This window comes from Zonotrichia albicollis, chromosome 3 (genome assembly GCF_047830755.1).
Source record: "Zonotrichia albicollis isolate bZonAlb1 chromosome 3, bZonAlb1.hap1, whole genome shotgun sequence".
In the NCBI taxonomy this organism is placed as follows: Eukaryota; Metazoa; Chordata; class Aves; order Passeriformes; family Passerellidae; genus Zonotrichia; species Zonotrichia albicollis.
In genome coordinates this window covers 54,728,109-54,748,176 of record NC_133821.1, presented here as the reverse complement: position 1 = coordinate 54,748,176, position 20,068 = coordinate 54,728,109, and the positions used below count along the sequence as shown (strand labels likewise).

Genomic DNA, 20,068 nt, shown 5'->3' with positions numbered 1-20,068 from the left:
TATCATCATCTTATTGTCATAATCCTTACCATAATTACATCTGGCTAACATTTAACTTCAGTTGTAAGGCTTTCAAGGCTTGCTGCTCAAACTGCTTAACACATGCCTGTTTTGTACAGTGTCACTGTTAAGTGCTGAATGTTGTGCTTGAGGAATATATTCTTTCCTCCAAGGTTTGATATCAGAGACTTGGACTGATTATATTTTGATCCTCTTGTATGTATTGCATTAGACAACAATTTTGAAGCCCACAATGTAAAGGCTTCAAGTGTCTGTAACCATGTGCAGGTAAAGTCATCCTGGAAAGTATTTGTTGTAGGTTCAAACACAGCTGTCCAAATACAACTTAGAATGTCACAATGACTTAAGACATAAGCAGTAAAAACCTTTAGTATTTCCAGTAGATCTTGTTTTGCAGGATTTCATAGGTGAAGTTTGTTTCGAATGGTGTTAAATAAAAACCCAAAAGTCAATGATTTGCAAAGCAATGAACAAGAGTAAAATTATTCTAGCAAGTTTAATTTTATGTCCTTAAACACATGCATACTTACAGCTTTTCACTCTTGATGTATATTCATTTTTATTGACATACCAAAAAGAAAATAAAAATATACCAGTAGGTATTAGAATTTAATTCTGAAAGCTGGAGTTTCCACTTGATCAGAATTAGCTTAACATGAAGAAGTAAATACTCCTCTCAGAGTCTTAATTCAAATCATCTCAAGGTCACAGGATCTAAAGCGGAATATAAAGAATACCTGTTCAAACTAAGTAATTTCTTTCTGCACTTAACTTTTTTTATCTCAATTTGTGTTGCATGTAGAGCATGTAGCTATATATATTTATATATATGACCATTATTTTGGTTTAAAACCTATGTGTATTTATATACACAGTTTTTTAAAACCTAGAAAATTTTAAACTTAGCAGGAGAATGTTAATGTTTATGCATTATTTAGTCCCAGAGTTGCCAAGAAGTCTGCCCACACAAAATCCCAGCAGATGCCAAACACATAGAAGGGCCGCCAGAAGCTGAGAGCATTGCATAGTCTCCATCTCACACTGAGTCATTTAAATTCAGGTGTTAACCTCTGCCTAGTTTATTAAAATCTATCAAACTGAGAAAAGAATGCACAATTTTAGTGATGTTTCAGACTCCACAATTCTTTAATTTTTTATGTATGTTAACTAATTTCCATAAGATTTGTTTAAGTAAGAATAACCAGATTTAAAGAAAATCCTGGGAAGATGAGTCTTTGCCTTTGCTTTGTTTATTACTCACTGGTGCACCAGAAATCTGTAGAGGCTTCAGAACTCATAGAAGACTTAAAGATGATTAAGGTAAAATGTGTGTCCACATAAAATAAACATGAAAGATGGATGCATGTTCTGCACTTTTACTTGACAGTAGTGCTGGTTTAAATTCACCAAACATGCTGATAATTTAAGGTCTTTATCAAAGACTTTGAAAAACTGTTTGCATGTGACAGTTTTACACAGTATAAATACATCTAGGAATATTAGAACTTTTATGCCCCCTACATAATATATAATTATATATTATAAATAATATATAAACATACAATAGTTTTTGCTTATTGAACTGTAGAAAACACTGAAGATCTAATAAGGCTTAATAAAAATATTCTTTTATAAATCATTCTAAACTGAGATGTAGACGTCTTAAATAAAAATTAATCTTTTATATATGCTTAAGGAAGTGATTATAAAAAGAGGGTTAAAATTCACCAGAGACTATTTTTTTCACCTTGACTTTAGAAGGTTCCCTCTTTGTATCTAGACCTCACCGTCATTCAAACAGTACTCTACTGGGGATAATTTGTGTTTCACAGAACCACAGAAGGGCTGAGGTGTCCCATCAGGTTCCATGGAAGTGGGTTTCTCTAGTTTGGTTTGATGTGCCTTTAACTAATCTTTTGCTGTGTAGGGTGTCTCAATTTCTCCATGCTTCCTCACAGCTCTCAGGGGCCTCTGGCTTGAAGCGTCACTAGTAAAGCCAAGCCAAGGAAGGCATTGAGTACTTCTCCCTTCCCCCTGCCCTTTGTTACCAGGTCCTGTGCCCCATCCCTCAGCAGGTCCATGTGATTTTTTCCAGTTTGTGTGTTGCTGTCAATACACCTGTAAAAGTTCTTTCTGTGGCCTTTTACTTTCCTCAACAGCTTCAGCCCCAGATGGGCTTTGCCTTTTCTCTTTTGAATTCATTCTGTATTGTTTCTGACAATGTAAAAGAGATTAAGGTTTTCCTCTTTAGCTCATGTCTTCAAATTACTGAAGGTTGAAATGCAACTAGTTGCAGTTGAAATAAGAGAATAGCTCAGCCTCTCCTATTTATAAAGGCAATTTTTAGCAGCTTCAGTTTCTTTCTAGAAAAGCTCTGCGAGTTCCCCTATCAGATATAGGAGGAAGCATATTGCAAATTGCATGAAACTGATAAGAAGAAACAGTTTCTTAGATAGTTCTAGCAAAATGAAAAAGAGAAAATGTAAAGCCAAGTCCTCCTTTTTAAATCTCAGGGTTGTAGTTGGTAAATGACATCACCTTTAGCAATTATAGTTAGAGATGTAAAATGCTAATGGCATATTACCCTGAAGGCATTTTGCAGAACATGCCCTGGAAGCAGGGATTTAAGAGGTAATAGAGGCACTTGACAACTCTTAATGAAAGCAGTAGCTTGAAAATCACACATTTCCAGGCTTTTAAGTGCAGTGTTGTAAGGCTTTCAAAAACCAAGAGAGGTTCACTAAAGCATTCTTGCTTCATGTTCTCGAATGGAAATGAGCTCCTTTGCCTGTCTTGTGGAAGTGTTAGCTGAGAGGAAAGTGTTGGAAGAAACAGCAGGAAGTTCAAGCAGTGGGGAGTGCAGAAGCAGTAGGACTTGTTAGATACAATAGGGAACCTGGGCTCCATTGGCCAACTTTTGCAGGGTGTAAATAATAAAGAACAACTGAAAATTATATATTGGAACAAAGAGCCAGAAGAGTGTCCTCCTGGATTTGGTTTCCTAGCAAATGGAAAACCTGAGTTTTATTTGAGATTTGAAAACCTTTTGATGAATTCTGTGCTTTGAGCACAGCTAGGGTGATTTATGACTCTGTGATGTCAATCTGTAACTGGCAGAACTTTGCTGGGTTGTGCTGCAGTTTTAAATTTTTGAAGTTTCAAATGCAAGTCATCAGCTTTTTCCAGCCCTTTACTTAAATCTTTTTGCAGATAAAATTTTTCTTCCAGCTGTTCATTGTGGTGTTTCAGATAAATAAAACTGAAGTGAAACAAAACAACCCCACAACCTGCTAAATAAGATTCAAATACATAAATGTCCATTTGAGTTTCAGTTCAGTTTTACCTGCTTACTTTAATGCTGCAGTCTGCAAATCCCATGTAGTATTTTTGACAGAAAACAAAGTTAGCAAGATATGAGTTTCTCTGAGCAGGGGTAATCAGGCTGTGCATTGAAGGGTTGGAACAGCTTGTTTTTATCAGGGCTTTGGTGGTTTTAAATAGTATATCTGTGCAAAGTAAGTGTCATCTTTGTGTATTGCTCCTAATTTGAGTCATGCCAAAACAAAGAAAGTGGGTGAATCACTGCTTGCATCTCACCTGGAATGTTTATTAGTTTAATGTTTATTAGTAGCTGGAGCTAGGGTGACACTGGTTATACCATGTCAGCAGCTGCTCTCTGATGGTTTTGTAGCACGAAGACCAAAGCAGGTCAATGCTACAAGTGATTCTTGCTTCCCTCGCATTTGATATGTAATTATTTACTGCAGTCTGTGGGGAAGCTCAGTGAAACATCCTGTAAGTGCATTGCCACTGTGGATACACTCGGCCAAGTGGGACTTTGGGGCTGGTGACTTAAGGAGCTTATTTCTGTGCTGATGAACTCTCTCAGTCTGTATGCAAGGTGCAGGTATGGAATTGCCACCTAGAAATGAACCATGGAGGGTTTTCATTCAAAAGAATTCCTGGAGATTGTTTGGAAGAGTCTGACCAGAACCTTCCCAGCTGCCTTTCTAGCAGTTTAAAAATATGCACAATATCAGTGCTTGAGAACATTCCCTGGAAGCATTTTAATGTACAAGTGTTGATACAGTTCAGTGTCGTTCAGGATGTTGGCAAAGTCTAGTTTTTCACTAACTCAAAAAAAAAATTACTCTAAGAAATTCAGCATATATTTGCTATATGAGCATGAAATATTGCATATACTCCTATTTTACTGTCAACTTCCCTGTGTGTTGAGCACTAATGTCTATTGATGGCCAAATCTTTCCTGACAGTTTGTCAGGAACCCACTCTGCAATAGATGAGACACAAGAATCTGCTTTGGCCTGATGCCAAGAGAAATGACAGAGGGGGAGAAATGTATTCCAGGGAAAAAGTACACATCATTCTTGAATCAGAAACTGTTGAAGCACCAAGCATAATTTACAGGAAGCAAAAGTAAATTCTTTGTGGTTTGCAGTTTGCACTACACAACAATAAAAGCTCATATTTATGCAACTTTTTTTATGATAGAGTGGTCTTGAAACTGCAGCTACAATTCATGATTAATGCCATGCATATGCTTACATCATGATAACTTCTCCCATTGAGTCAAAAACTGGGAATGTTGTGTTCTTGAGAAGTAAGCCTGATTTCCATGAGCACAGCCACGTGTCACACATTGAACTGTCTCTGTTCACTCTATCCAGTTTCTCCCAGAGTCTCCACTCCTGTATCTGTCTTACTTGTGGTCATATATAGTCAGTGAATATCAGAACCTGTTCTCCCACTTTCTAATTAGAGCAGACATACTTCTGAAAGGTAATCTGGGAGCTGCCTCAGTATGGTGGTCAAAAATGTACCTCATTGCAAGTTTAAATTTTGAATGAAGAATATACTCTAATGCCTTACTGAATTTAGACCTTAATATCTATGAAAGCTAATAATACAATATAACATACCTCATGTTTATTCCAGGGCACAGTTTTTAAGTGTCTATTTCAGATACTAGTTTTGAAATTATCTCAGTGCATATAAAATGACAATGTTTTTCTTTTTTTTCTTTATTTTTCAGCTGTGGGACCTACTGCAGAAGTTGCAGTTCATCATGACATACATTGCCCCTTGGCAGATTGCCTGGGGGTCATCGTTCCATGTTTTCGCTCAGCTCTTTGCAATACCTCATATCCTTTATAAATTTGTTTTGCTTTAAGTTCCTCTTCATGTATGCAATTTATATACAGTGTTTGAATGAGATTTGAAATTCTTAGGTAATTTAGTTGAAAATTTGAAAATCTTAGAACATCTGAGAAACACAGTTTTCTCTTTTTTTTCTTTTTTCTTTTTTTTTTGGCTGCATAGAATCCGAAACTGGGAAACTGAACTCTGACTCAACCTGGTGTATTTATTCCCACCCAGCCACATTCTGCAGATTCCATACTTCCCCAGTCCTCAGCACTGAGTTTTGATGCATCCAGAAAGAAATGTTGTGACAGACATATTGCAGGACTTATGGCTGACTGAGCTCTCAAATATTAGTTTCTTTCTCAGTTGTTTCTAGTTGGTATGTCAGATATAAATTCATTTCAGTGAGCCAATTTCTGCTACAACTGTCCTGATTTTTTTTTTCAATTTCAGAAGCAGCTAGATTTTTACATTTTAATGGAAATTTTTTTCATTGGGGTGCTGAGGAATATTCTCCTTTTTAACCTTTCAACTCTGTTGTATGAATAACAATATATGATTGTCAGCACCAAAGCAGTACTTCAGTAGCAGTCTGTTTTGGTGCCTCTTCCAGGGTGATCTCCAGGTTCATGGATATGGGGAGTAAAACACAGAGTTCAATGACCTCTAAATGACCTGTCTGTAGGATTAAAACTGTATATTGAGCTTTTAGAACAAAACTTACTCAATTTATATTCAAATTCAGTTAGAAACTTGATTGAATACAGGAAAAAAAAAACCCAACAAAAACCAGCCCTGAAAAACATTTTAACTGAACAAATGTAACTATATTGGCATCTTAGTCGTTACCAGCTACTAACTTTTAATTTCTACCTTCCCTGCTACCCAAAGTTGTGGAAGATGAGTTTACAAGTGGTTCTAGTTCAGACCTTCTGATGAGTTCCCTTTGTACTGTTTGTTAGATATATGCATTTAAGTCTTTGTCCCTTTCATCCCACAGGGCTGGGGATTTTTCCCTTGAGCGATTTCTTCCATCTGCCCTTTGCTGTGAAGCATAAGCAATGCTGAGTAACAATGCTTATGTTTCTAGATGGGAGGAATAAATGGAAGCCTCAGAGAGAGGGAAGTGCACAGAGAATAACTCCCAGAGGGAAAGTTTTTGATTGTCTTCTTATAGAAGAAAAGCATTATAAAAGCAGTGATCTGTTCTAAGAGGTTTCAGTTATTCATAGCAAATCCTTCCAGAATTTCACAATAAAAAAATATTTTCATTTCTGTTGGGGAAGTGTATATGAATTTATTTAGCAGAGCATTTAAGAACTATTTAAGAACATTTAAGATTGCATTTCAACAAGTTTCCCTTTGGTCACAAATATTTTCTGCATTGGTAACTTTCCTCTTGATAAAATTACCAATTAAATTTTGCAAACTGGAAAGTAGTTAAACCAGAGTTTTGTTTGTTTACAGAGTTATTGCTAAAGTGATCTAGCCTAGCTTTTTATTATTTATATTTATAGTATGCTTTGTAAATGCAAATCTGTCTTCTAAGGCAGGGCTGCAATTAAGATACTGGTTAAATGCTGAAGTTAATATTCCCACAACAGCAATAATTCTGCCTCTTTGCATGGTAATTTTATTTGTTGTTATTATAACCCTGCAAACAGTAATGATGAATGCATGTTGCAGTTTACAGAGGTACTAAACCTGCCATTTCTTTACAGAGTTAATTATTTGTGGCTCTTAATTGCTTCAATCAGTTCTGCAAACAGGATGTAAATTTTTAAATTTCGAAGTGCCTGAGTGAACTTTTGCTGCAGAGCTCAGGGATATGAGTAGTTCAGCACACTTTAATGCCTTGGAGTGCAGCATGAAGGGAACACATGTGAAGCTTTGCCTGGTGGAGGCTGTAGTCTCCACCATTAGAAATCTTCAGGATTTTAAGTGAGTGTCTCTCAGGAGTCTTATAGGTTTAGCTGATCCTGCTTGTGGCTGCTAGATGGAATAGGTGACCCTTCAAAGTCCTTCTTAATTCTAAAATACCAGGAACAGGAATGGGCTTCAGACTTGAGGATAGATCTCCAACTTCCCTTCCTAGCATTTAAGGGGTAAGATGAGGTCATGCATCTATAAATATCAGCATGCTGAGAAAGTCAGTGTAGTTTGTGGTTCAAAGGCAGATTTAACCTAAAAAGGGAATAGTGAAATTTGAGGGGAAGAAAAAGTTTGTAGTTGAGATTATCCTGTTTAGGAGATTTCTGCTTTGGTTGTTTCAGGGTTACAGCTGTAACATCAGAAAGCAGAGCCCTGTGACAGTCAGTTTTCCCATCCTCTAAGTGGTTGTGTGCCTGGAAGGGACTTGTAGTAATTGTCAGTAAAAATGTGGATTTTGAGAAACAGAGGACTTGAGCTGGCCTTACTACATAGTTTTGTGTTAGAAGAAGAGGATGGAAGATTTTCAAAATGTCAGTCTTTCATTTACTTGTTTGGAAGCTGGTTTGAATTTAAACAGATTTTTAAATTGCAAGAATTAATTCTCAAAGGCAATGTTTTATTTAATGCTGAAGAATTTTTAGCTTTGGGGTTTTTGATCTCAAAATTTGATTTTGGCCATATTAGAAAGAAAATCCATTATTCACAAAGAAACAAGTTCTGCTTCTAGACAATGTAGCCTAACAAAGATGGTACACAGGAAACCTCTCTTGGGTCAGGTAAAAGGTCAGTGTAAGAAAGTATGCCTGTAAGTTTTTGACACTTCTTTTTTATTTAGACATAATTAAAGCATTGGTATTTAAAGTTAATAAGTAATGACATAATACAGACAAATTGGATGTCCTCAAATAAAAATACCCCTGTGACAGATAATTGCCCACTGCACTCGTTACATATATGTAAAAGTCAGATGCTGTCGCTTCCTCTCATGACATGCTTAGAGATGTGAAACAGTTAAAATCACTTTTCACAAATCAAATGGGTAGTGTCTTCTACTGTCCATTTAGTAGGGCATTATGTCTCCTGATAAAAAACCCCTGTTGCTTCTGATTATGTCTAAGACACAACACTTCACAATGGTGTGCGAAATGTCTCAGCTCATGATGGTGGCAATTTTTAAATCAATCATTACATTAGTACCAACTTTAAAAAACTTGGTTTGCTGCCCTTATCTGTCCTCTTTGTTCTCTCTTCCTCTCTTCAGCTCCCATGCCTCCTTCCCTTATCTGACCCTTGTAAATGCTTGTTCATCTTTCACAGCCAGTGCTTGGTTATGACTGCACTGTAATGTGACAGTTCAACTTTTCTGATGCACTTGCTTTTTGCTCTGTGCTCTGTGTCACTTTTTAAAACTTTAGACTCTCAGGGCAGCTCATTTTTCAGGCTCTCTAATGCACAAAGACACTGTTCCAGATCACTGTCTTTTAGTAAGTTTGAGAGATTTGAAAGGTATTTTTTGGCAAATATTTGTTCCTAGATTTTGCAAATGGCTTTTAAAGCCTGGCTAACTAGCAGTTTTATGGAAATGCTGTACCAAGAATGATTCTACTTTTGTTTAAGTGGGCTTTTTGTGAAGTCTCAGGGATTGTGGGACGCACGTACAGTATTTTGCTATAAGAGAGTAAGCTAAAAAATTGTGGTTATTGGGTGATTTTACCTGAAATTTAGATTGAGATGTGCTTGATCACTGTCCATTGATAGTGATTCCTTTAGTTCATGGCTTCTTTACTTTGCACCTCCCTCCCAAGAGAGATGTAAGGAATGACAGCTGGTCTCTTATGCCAGTTTGAAAGTATTTCTCCTAAAATTTCATGGATGTGGTATGAATTAATGAAGAATTTAAGCCTAACATTTTATTTGGTTGCATTTATTTATGTTCCTTTTAACTTGCATCTTTTTCAGTATCCTTATCTATCTCCTAACTTGCTTTCCAGCAACCTGAAATATGACTTTACATTTGAAGTAAACTATGGATTCAGGCATTCATTATGATGTTTATGTGTGATAATTACTACTCCCCTGTCCTCACCTTCTCATTTCTTATATATTTCAAAAAGTCTGAAATGCTGAACATTTTTTAGCTTTGGAATAGTAAATTCTTAGCAAGAATCAATGTGAAAACATGACTTTGAACCAGCAGGCTGGATCAAAGAGGCATAGTTTCTCCACATACAGGGTCGTTCCAAAAAAAGCAGAAGCCCACAGAATGGAACACTGGACACAGTGAAAGCAAGACTCCGGTGTGGAGAACAAATAATTTTCAAGAGATTGGTTTTTTCCTCATGCGTGTGTGTGTGTTTTAAACTCTGTGTCAGACTCTGGAAAGGCACTTTTATGTTACAGAAGGTAGCTTAGGTAGCTGGAAAAGGGTGTTTGCTGCACTGCCTATTCCTAGCATCTGTCCTCGGGCAGGGATTAGGCAGGGTCACCCCCATAATGAGCCTGTAGCATTGAAGAGCCACTGACTACATGCTGGTAATGGCTGATTTGGCACTGCCTGCCTTCCTCCCTTTCCATGTTACCTTAACTTGCAGTTTTCAGACTCTGCTATGCTTTTTTTTCAAACTCTGGCCGCTTCAGTCTTTTCTACACCACTCAGTCCATTTCTGGGCAGTGTCATCTTCATCGCATCGTATGCACGACCAGTCAAGTTCTGGGAAAAAAACTACAAGTAAGATTATTCACAAATCTCTACCTTTGTTATTTGTAAAGGTTTTGCTCTCATTAGTTTCATTTCTGGTGGTATTTTTTGTTTCCAAAGATAATCCTTAAATTAGGGCATGAGAGGTTAATCTTTGAATCTTGTTTCTGGTGTTTTACTTTCCCATGGTTATTTGGCTATTTCTGAAAATGTATTTAAGCAATTATCAGTGCGCTACAGATGAGACGTCATGTTGCATTTGTTGTACAGACACACAGTAACGAAGCTGTGAAAAAGAAAAAAGCAGTAAAACTCCCAGTTGTCAGCCTTTTTTGTCTTGCTAGCTAGTGCTAGCAAATAAATCTGTGAAGCCTTTGGCACTAGCAGTCAGACTGCATAAATACATTTTGTACTAACTAGGCTGATTAAATGCTACCCTCTGGGATGCAGCAGGTAACTCTGCAGCTGCACAACTGTGATAGAAAGGGAAAATTGCATTGGCTGAGTCTGGGCTTGGCCTCACCAGTGAGAAGGGCCACACACTAACCACACCTCTTGTCTTGGTGTGTCTTAGTTTGAAGAGTTTTCTTTTGTTGCATTTTGACTTGTGTCAGTGCATGAATATGTACTCATCTATAAAGAAATTAGTCAGACAAAGCCAAGTTATATAAGGAGGCTTTGTATTAGTTTTTGAATGTGATGAGATTTGTGGAAACCTTTCAAGGGGAACTGAGTTTTGTACACTGGGACTAGATCTTAACAGAATTCTCTCTCACATCTTTTTTACTGGGTCAGCAGTTTAATTCTTTCAAGAGAGTGAAGTGGAGGGCAGTTATGGAAAGAGAGGAAGCTACCACTAATCCCACAGACTATAACTATACATTTCTGGACAGAAACTTTGAACAATATTAAGTAGGAAGTCAGGATTTTACCATCTGCTGAATTTTACTTCAACCAGAGCATTTTGAAGGCATGCAGTTCCCTTTCTAGGCACCAGTCAGAGAACCAACCTCTCTTGAGGGCACATCACTGCCATATAGTTTGGTTAGTGTCAAGCCTTTAGGTTATTGTCAAGGGAAATAGAGGGGGTCATTTATATTTGCTTTTGGTTTGTCTAATCTTTTCATACAAAATGAACAGGAGATATTCGCAGGAAGTAACTAAAAATGGTTGATACTCAATACTTTAACAAGGAGGTGTCTGTGACTTGTTTTCATCAATAGTGACCATCTGTGATTCCCACTAAGGGAAGCGAAGAACCTGATGCTAATAGTTTTGCAAAGCAAGGTAATTATTTTATCCATAAACTGTAAAACCTCAAGTGCAGAAAACCAAACCCTTTTAATACTTTAATCCACCACTGCTTGTCCTTTCAAAATAAGCAGAAACTACAACTTTGTCTTCAACCAGAAGGCTTACATTATTCTTTGTAAAAAATTGTGCTTTGATGCTTGTTAGAAATTCTGCTGTATCTTCTATGACCTCACTTAAAACAAATAACACAACCTTGCCTCTTGAAAACCTTTCAGAAGTGGAAAACAGCCATGTAGAAGGTTCAGGTTTGTCATCGAAGTAAAATAAGTCTTTGCCTGAACCCGTGGCATCTCAGAATATGTAAATGGAATGACTCCTCCTAAAATTGTGTTAATTTTGTCTCTAGTACTTCTAAGTCTCCTTTTCATTACTTCCATTTCACATGAGGAACTAACCAGAATGGGTGAGAGTTGGACTGAAAAACTCCTGGTTTATTAAAAATACTGTGTGAAAAGACAGAAAAAGGCAACAAAGGGGAGCAATTTTATGTTAGGAATAAGGAAATTTTCTGTTAAATACTTCAAATAGTTGAATGAACTGAATGGGCCTTGCCTTATTGCTTAAAATTTTGCCCTTTCAATATGTAAAAATTTCAAGGGGTAGCATAATTGCTTTTTTTTTGAGCTGAGGAGTTAGATAGGATCAGGAGCTTGAGCTAGAATGGAAAGTTGTTCTGGCTCCTGCACATCTGCCTGTCTTTGGGCTGCAGTTCTTAGAGCCAGATGTGCACTAAATTTTAAGGTTGTATAAGACAAAACAGAACAAACAGATAGAGAAGTTGCTGTACAGATTTCTTTTTTGGAGTGCATTGATGGTTTCCCCAAGTTTAGCTCAGGGTATTTGTGGAAAGTCACAGGTTCTCTGCAGTGTTCTCTGTGTGCATACAACGCAGGAGCTCTTGGAGATTTTTTTGGCTGTTTCTATACTCACTGCTTGTTGACAGGAGCCTTGCCCAGGGGAAAGCTACCTTCAATGTACTTTATATAGCTTTTTTTACTGCCTGCTTCACATACTCGTTTTCAAACAATTCTTTGCTGTATTGATGACTATGTTAAATTATCACATATTAGCTACAAATAATTCATTTACACTTACATGCAGTCAGGTATTGTCAGTTCCAAGGTTGTTTTTTTAATACATAATAAAAAATGGCATAATAATAATTGAAATAACTGAAAGCAACTTTGACAAGCAGTCTAAGTATCAAAATTGTTTTTCTTTCAAGTCATAAATTAGATTGCCTTCTTAGGTTGTCATTTCTGTACTGATTATAATCAGTATTTGCACACTTTTCTGTTGTCACTCAAACTTCACTGCTGTTTCTCTTCAGGAAGAAATTTTTTTGTATCTCTTTTGGGCCAACAGCCTGAAATTAGATGAGGGAAAAAAGATCCAGTTCATTTTTGGTAGAGTGAACCCAAAGTTGAAATTTTGAACTTTAGCAAGTACAGAGTTCCATGTTTATTAATAGAACAGGGCTACTAGGCCAGCAGTGTGAGTGCTGAGCAACTGATCCATCTGTTCCTTAAAATCCTGGTTTGGTTGTCCTTACCTGGTGTTTTCTGAGTGCATATACATGTATCTTGTGTTTCTAGGTGTCTTTTAGCTCCACTTTTGCTGCTGGCTAAAGAGGATCTTGAATCCTCAGGTTTCTCTGACTGAGCTTCTTCTATTTTAGATGATTCAAGTTGGAGCTGGAAGTCTTGGAGAATTAAAATAGTGTTGTTTGTTTTTTCAAGGAGCTGAAGGACTCAAGTGGGTAAAAAAAGGAAAAGAGATTCATTTTGATAGTAAGCAAACTGTGAAATTCCTAACAGGCTCTTCAAAATTCAGGGCTCCTGCTGTGCCTGTTTGGGCTCCTGTGGTGTGTGCACAGAGCATGGGTGTTCTTCCCTGCAGTCAGCAGATGCTGTTTGTTTTGAGTGTGCCCTTTGGTACTCTCTGCAGGCAGAGTCTACGACACCAATACATCACTGAGGTCAGGGATCCTTCAGAGGGGAAGGGAAGGATGAGAAATAAGAAGAAAAAATAAGGCAATAAGGAAAGTTAATGAGAAAGAAGAACTCTTGCAATCACAGTTTTGCAGCTTTTGCTGCCTTTGTTGTTGAAAAGAGAGGGGTGTAAAATGAGAAGCTGGGCTGCTGCTCATGAGCTGGTTACCTTGTGGGAGTTCAACTATGAGAATTTTTCTTTCTCTCTCTCTGTTATTTTTGGGTTTGTGTTTCTACAAAGGAAGGTTTGCTGTGACACTGGTTTTGTCCAGTCATTGGCCTTGGTCCCACTTCCCAGTTTGAAGACTGCTCTTTTAGTCCCTATTTTCACAGCTGTTGGAATGATTAGGCTGTAGATGTCAGAGAGAGAAAAGGAAATAGCAGTAAATCTTGTTTAATGTATAGACACTAATGCATGAAGCGTTTGTCCAAACACTATTGTTCAATTCCTCTGCTTTTGCTTTTTTTCTCCAATACTTTGTCACACTGTGGCCTGACTCTGTCCTCCTCCTCCCTTCCTCTTATCTTCCTTTGTATCTTGGATATGACAATGACAGAACAGAGGAGGAAGTTTACTTTTATTCCCCAGTGGGTCTAACAGCTGGATCACATGGAGCAGCCTGTTTGTTCTCTGCTGCAGCTGTGACTTGTCACCACAAAAAGCAAACTGCCACCAGGAATCTGCAGATTTTGCTGTTTTACAAGCTGCTTGTCTCTCCTGTACCTTCCTGTTCCTATTCTTCTGGTTCAGTGCCTATTTTTGGGTAAGGCACAGCTTGCATTTGCTTTGAAGCGCCTTGAATGAATTACAGTGCGGTGTAACTGAATTAATTAGGTGTCTCTAAAGAGGCTGTGATTAAATTGCCAGTTATCTCAGACTGGCATTACAGTATGCCTTTCTGTGTTTGGGACTATGTGAGCAAGCATTTCTTTCCTCCATCTCTTTAAAAAGTGTATCACTGTGTTATTGTTCCAGTCATTGTGGTCTGGGAAATAACCACCTGTAGGGTTAACGCAGCTGGGAATGGAGGGCAAGGAAAACCTGCCCTGCTTCAAATGTAGTGCAGATGGCTTTTTCTTCTTTTTTTCCTGCCAGCTCACTTAACCTGCCCATCACAGACAGCCTGCAGGTGGAATGGGAAGAGTTTTCCCAGTGTACACATAATTCTGGTTGACCCCACATTATGCCCATGTGTGGGAAAAGGAGCTGTGAAAAGTACCTGTCTGCTCCCCCCCTTTTTCCCCATAAAATAACAGGCCTTCCACTTCCAAATGCTTATTTTTAACACATGCTGGTGCCTCTGGTTTCCCTGTGAGCCTGCTCATCTGTTACAGCTGTTAAAACCCCTGCTCCAAACACAAAATGTCATTCACCCGTAACTGTCCATGGGCCTTGTTTGGGATCTGCACACTCAGACCTTTCAAGCTGTTCTTTTAAAGACTGGATTTCTTTTTTTCTTAGTCTTTTTCCTCCTGTCTTGTTTGATTTTCACATGTTTTCAGACCTCCATAGTAGTGATTTTTACAGAGGAGCAACTGCAGCAGATGTTTGTAGCTCAGTAATAGTTTGGATTTTGATTTATAGTGAATAGGATAACTTCAGCTTTTTCCCCCCTAATTGACAGGAGATAATATTTGCCTTATTTCATAAATATCATCTCATGTGTGATGTTCTTACTACAGTCACTGCCCTGCTTAGGGTTCAAACTTCCTTGAATATTTCCAGCTAACCTGGTCTGAAAGGCACGTTGTTGCCTTGAGTTTTACTGTTCATTGCAATTATTTTAGTTTCCTTCAAACTGATTTCTCTGCAAATTTTTGTTTCTCTCTGACTGCCTCTATTTCTATCCTGTTTTTATGAACTGACCAGAAAGAAGCACCGTATTTCTGTTTGCTCTAAAATGAACTGAGGTTCCAGTGCCTTTGTTCACAGCTACTACTCACTGATGAATGCTGGTCCCTTTGGTGACTGTGGTTCTTCTACGAGAGGTCTTCACTGAGTTGGCCTCGGGGCTCCTCCAGGCTTTTATTGAGAGTTGAGTTAATTTTGAACTCTTCAAAATAGTATAAATAAATACCAGCATGCTGATAAACCTGAAATGGGTGCTTATTAGTGCATGGGACTGACACGTCCAAACAAATAGGACCAATAAATGAGCTGTGTTTGGCCTTAAGTTTTGGGTGTTGCCTCCAAATCAGAAGAGCTTATCAATACTATTAACAAAGCATGTAGAATTTGGTGAATTTGTAAACTTTCCAGTCTTTCTGGAAATTTCAAAGGTGCTTAGTTCTGTGAGAGCCCAGCCTGTACTGGTATACTACAGCCTATACTGAGGTTTGCTTAGGCCTCCCTTGGTATCCTTGAGTACAGCATTGATGCAGTTGTAAATGTCAGTCCCTGGCTGGCAGTGGTGCAAAAAACTGAAATATTAGCAAGCTGCTGCCATTCTTCCTTCGTTTTTCTTCTCTTAAGGTTGGCAGAGTTCCCAATAGACGTGATTTTTTTTTTTTTGGAAAAACATGCTCCTCTCTTTAAACAATGAGTATAAACTGGTCTTTGGGAAGTTATGCCCTGTTCTCCAGGGGCATTTGTGGCCATGGTTCTGGCACTGGGGGAGAGAACAGAGAAAACCAAAACGTTTGAAGAACAAAGAGCATCTTTGTGTGTACTTCAGCCTTAGTTCTTCATGAGCTTTCTGAAATTACATGTTACTCATTAGGCTTATTCATCTGACTGTCTTCTCAAGACCCTTCCCTGTCTGCTCCCTGCTGTTGTGTGTAACCAGTCTCTGTCTTGCACTCCACCAGTACCGCCCATGGCCTGTTCCTGCAACACTTGGCAGGTTTGGGAGTCTTTAATTTCTTTCAGTGTAGAGCTTTGCAGAGTGACAAAGCCCACAGCATTCAGGTTTGGAGGGTGTTGCTTCAGGTACAGCCTCAAGCTTAAAGAAGCCCTGCTAGAAACTCCCTTCCCTTCAGTGTCTTGAGCTGTGATCTCCCCTAGAGCAAGTGGCCATCAGTGCCCTTTGGCTGCCTGCTGTGGCACAGAGCTGTGCACACCTCCTCTCCAGCCCAGCCCTCACCTCATCGCTTGACTCCACCTGTGGAGTCACACCAAGCTGGGAAAATGTGAGAAAGGATGGGCAAGGAAAACCAGGCACCTTTAATCAAGTAGGTTTGATATTAAAAGAAGTGTTTTCTGAGTTGCCTGGAGTTTCACACTCAAGGGAGGCTATACAAAATTCAAAGATGTAGTTTAACTGTTTGGCAGTCTCTCTTTAACTGGTAACATCTCTTTTTCTCAAATTTTTGCCCCTGGCAATCAATAAAACAAATTGAGGCTAATTGAATAGGAGCCATATGTGTGATAATTAATTGGGAATGTATTCTGATTCAGTGCTCTGTAGTTCCCTGCCGAGTTAAAGATGCAGCCACAACTCCAGTTCACTGAATCTTTCTAAGAGGACAGAGTAAAGACATCAGAAAGGGGATGCATGCTGAGATCAGGAGGAGCACAAGTAGAGATCAAAACTGTAAGTGGCATAAATGAAAAGGGAAAAGGGTGGGTGGGCAGAAAGGAAAAGGCATGCAATGAAAAATCTGAGGGGGTAATCCAACAGACATGGGTAAGCAGGAAGTCAGACCTACAAAGGAGAAAAAACCATGAGCATGATTGAGAAGGACTTTTAAATATATATTTAGAAAGGAAGGCAATACCAGTATGTAATGGACAATAATGGACTCCCATCAGAAATAGGGCCCATGTAATGTTTTAAGGGCATGTGTGGCACTAAAGATTTATAATGCTGTTCATCTAATCATTAGCTTCCAAATTATGTAAATCTAATGAAATCAAGTTCACTCATGAAATTTCTGTCATGTCAAATATTGGAAACCCCTTGAAATGGGTTGTCTGAATTTCCATAAGAATAAGTGTTCTCAGCAAGTGTTCATCCATTCACTTGGATAATGTAGATCACGTCCTGTGTTGGATTTAACTGAATCAAACATTTAGGGGCAAGCTGAGGTGCAGAGTACTAAACCTAAGCTGTACGTTCAAGGAAATACTTATTCAAGCCACTTTTGTCAAAGTGTGAAAGCTGTTAAAGCTTAGATGCAGGAGGAGATGTTCAGCAAGTGTAACCATTCTAACCGAGCAGAAATGTTGTGTACAGGCAGGGAGCAGTTCATGCTGCAGCATGCTTAGGTCTTGGTTGTCACCTGATACACAAAGGTATGCACTGGACCTAGATTGCCTTAGGGCTTGTAAGAGCAAAATGTAAACCAGCTCTTCTTTCTGAGGTAGTACAAAGTGCAGAATTGTGTCACCATTGCCACTGAGAATTGCCTCTGAAACTATGTGCTAGTTGGGACTAGGTAAATACTGGATGAAAGCTAATGGAATTTTTTTCTTTCTTTTTAAGTCCTTTGACTAACAGTGTTTGCTCTCAAAATATCAGAGATGTTTTCAGCCTGAAGAGTACTGTAGAGGATACCAAGATGGATGCTGTAAATTATTAACATTCTCAACAGTTCTTGCAGTAAAAAACCCATAGGTATTGAAAGTTATCCCTCTATTAGATTGGATTTTGTACAACTGCACAGTAACAGTAAGACTTTTGTTGTTCTTCAGCATAGAGTCACTGGTGCTGCATTTGCATGTTTGCAGCACTGGAATGGCTTGGTTAGCTTCTGTTTTGCCTTCTTGCATCTTTTGGTGAGAAATACGGATGTGGAAAACCCTGTAGTGAACTACAGTAGTATTTCTGATACAGACTTTCTTTGAAAGACCAATCTTTGTCTAAGTCTTGTATTTCCTTATACTTTCTTGCCATCTCTTCTTTCTAATTTTATTATTAATCAGTCACATTGAGTCTGAGAGTGAGAAAAATATCTGAAATATATGCTATTTTAATATTGCACACCGAAAGGGCATTAAAACACTGTTATCAGCAAAAAAAATTATCAAGAATGAATTCTGAAATACCTTGTTATCCTTTCTTCCTTTTATGATATTTAAACAATGTTTCTCTGTTTGTGTGGAGTAAAGGAGAAAAACATCTTGGCCTCATTTGCTCAAGCGGCTCCCAACATTTGTTTTGATTTTGTTGGGTTTTTTTTCCCCTTGTCTGTTCTCACTCTCTCTGTTGAAAACTTCACCAGGATATTTCTCATCACCTCCTTTCTGCTCTCCAGCTCCTTGCAGTTTCTCAGGCTTTTGCTGCTTCACTCCTGGGCCCATCAGTGCAGAGCCCAAGTGGATCAGTCCCGTGGAGCTCTTTGCCCAGGGCTGGGCTCAGTGTAGTGCCTTTCCTATAAAGTTTGTGCTGGCACACGATGGGAACAACAGAATGACACCCATATGTACTATTTCAGATACCTGTGTTTGTGTAATGTCATTAACACATTTGCTTTTAAATGAAAAGCACTTCTTTCAGCTGCAGACAACCAGGTCTAGCTATGAAGCAGAGTCCTGGGTTAAACCCTATCCTTAGAGGAATGTTAGGATCCTGACCTTTTTTACATCCTCAGGAGTGCACACAAAAAACCTCTGCACAGTTGCATTATCATTTCACTTATAAAGCTTCTTCTATTGCATAGTAAAAAATAATCTGAAGACAGTAATTGAATGTCTTTTAAAATAAAAAGCACACTTAGACAAGGGGAATGACATTAAATAAGACAAAAGCAGGAATATTGATGACATTTTAGTAAAGCATTAGTGAGTATTTTAAAGTACACAGATGCTTAAATCACCTGGCTTACTAATAAGAGGTGAATTCCCCAGCTAAGCCTTTGAATGTCAGAGCACTAAGGTGGCCTGTTTAACCTATGTTTGGGCACTCAGCTTTTGATCTTAGTTTACACCTCACTTTTACATCCCCCTTTCTGTAGAAGTACAGAATCTTCCAGACAGAATCTTCCAGGTGTTGGAATATGCCAATGTTGGAATGTTGGAATTATATGTTGGAATAAACTGAGTGATCTCAGCAGATGACTCTGGTTTTAACATCCACTTAAACAAACAACAACAAAACCAAACCAAAACATCAGAAAAAATTAAAATAAACAAACAAAAAACCCAAACAAACCCAAGAAGCCTCAAAATCAGTTATAAAAACCTTTTTAAGAAAGGAAAGAAACTCTAAGAACAGGAAGTGTTATTGATAATAAGACCTTTCTGTGTCTTAGAAGGATGCTGCAACAGAGCTCCCTTTAACAACTGGGACTATTCATACCTTAGCCCTCCCCCAGTTTCCTTGCGTGCAATCTAAGCCACTTTTTATTGTTGTTATTTTTATTGTTGTTAGATGAAACAATGACCCAGTCAGGGAAGGAGAGAAGGAAGAAAGCATAAAAATAAAAATCAGAGTGAGTGATCAGGAAGGAAAAATTGCTTTCATTTTTAGGAGATCCCTCTTTCTTAATGTGAGTTAAACCCAAGTGTATGTTCCATGCAGCTGCCCAGAAAATTTGGGCAGGGTCACGCACGAAGGGGCTGTCAGCCCTTGCTGTTAAAACCACACTGAAATCATTCTGTCCTTTAGATGAAATTGATTTAAAACTACTTCAGTATCCTTTCCCTTCCAATTAATACCATTGATTTTACCTCTGGTGTCCTTCAAATACTGATGGATGCCTGCTTATTCTGCCATGCCATTCTCCTCCTGCCTCACATTGTAGACAACTGCTACTGTGTTTTTAATGCTAAGCCTTTGTTTATAGAGCCAGCAGCATTAGGCATGCACATGAAAACACTGAAGTTTTTTTTCCAGATTCCCATGAATAATCATAGGGCTGCAGCTTGTAGTTTCTCTCTTTTAAATTTGCCTGTTAGATGTCATCGAAGTGTGGATTAAAATTCATTGGACACAAACAAAGAAAAACTTTGGATCAATCCTAGAAAGGCATCTCTGCATCTCCCAGAGGGAAACTGCTTTTCTTTGTT

The 20,068-nt window shown here is 38.3% G+C and overlaps 1 protein-coding gene across 3 annotated transcripts in view; it reads left to right on the top strand.

Moving 5' to 3' along the window:
- PCNX2 (pecanex 2) overlaps positions 1-20,068 on the top strand; it is a 156,971-nt gene that overhangs the window by 87,903 nt on the left and 49,000 nt on the right. For all 3 annotated transcript variants that reach the window (XR_012579570.1, XM_074537489.1, XM_074537490.1), the window contains 2 exons: positions 5,075-5,184; positions 9,716-9,844. Coding sequence is in view for 2 of the 3 variants with exons in the window: in XM_074537489.1 (XP_074393590.1) it covers positions 5,075-5,184; positions 9,716-9,844 (239 nt within the window). In the remaining variant the exon portion in view is untranslated. The remainder of the gene's footprint in view (positions 1-5,074; positions 5,185-9,715; positions 9,845-20,068) is intronic.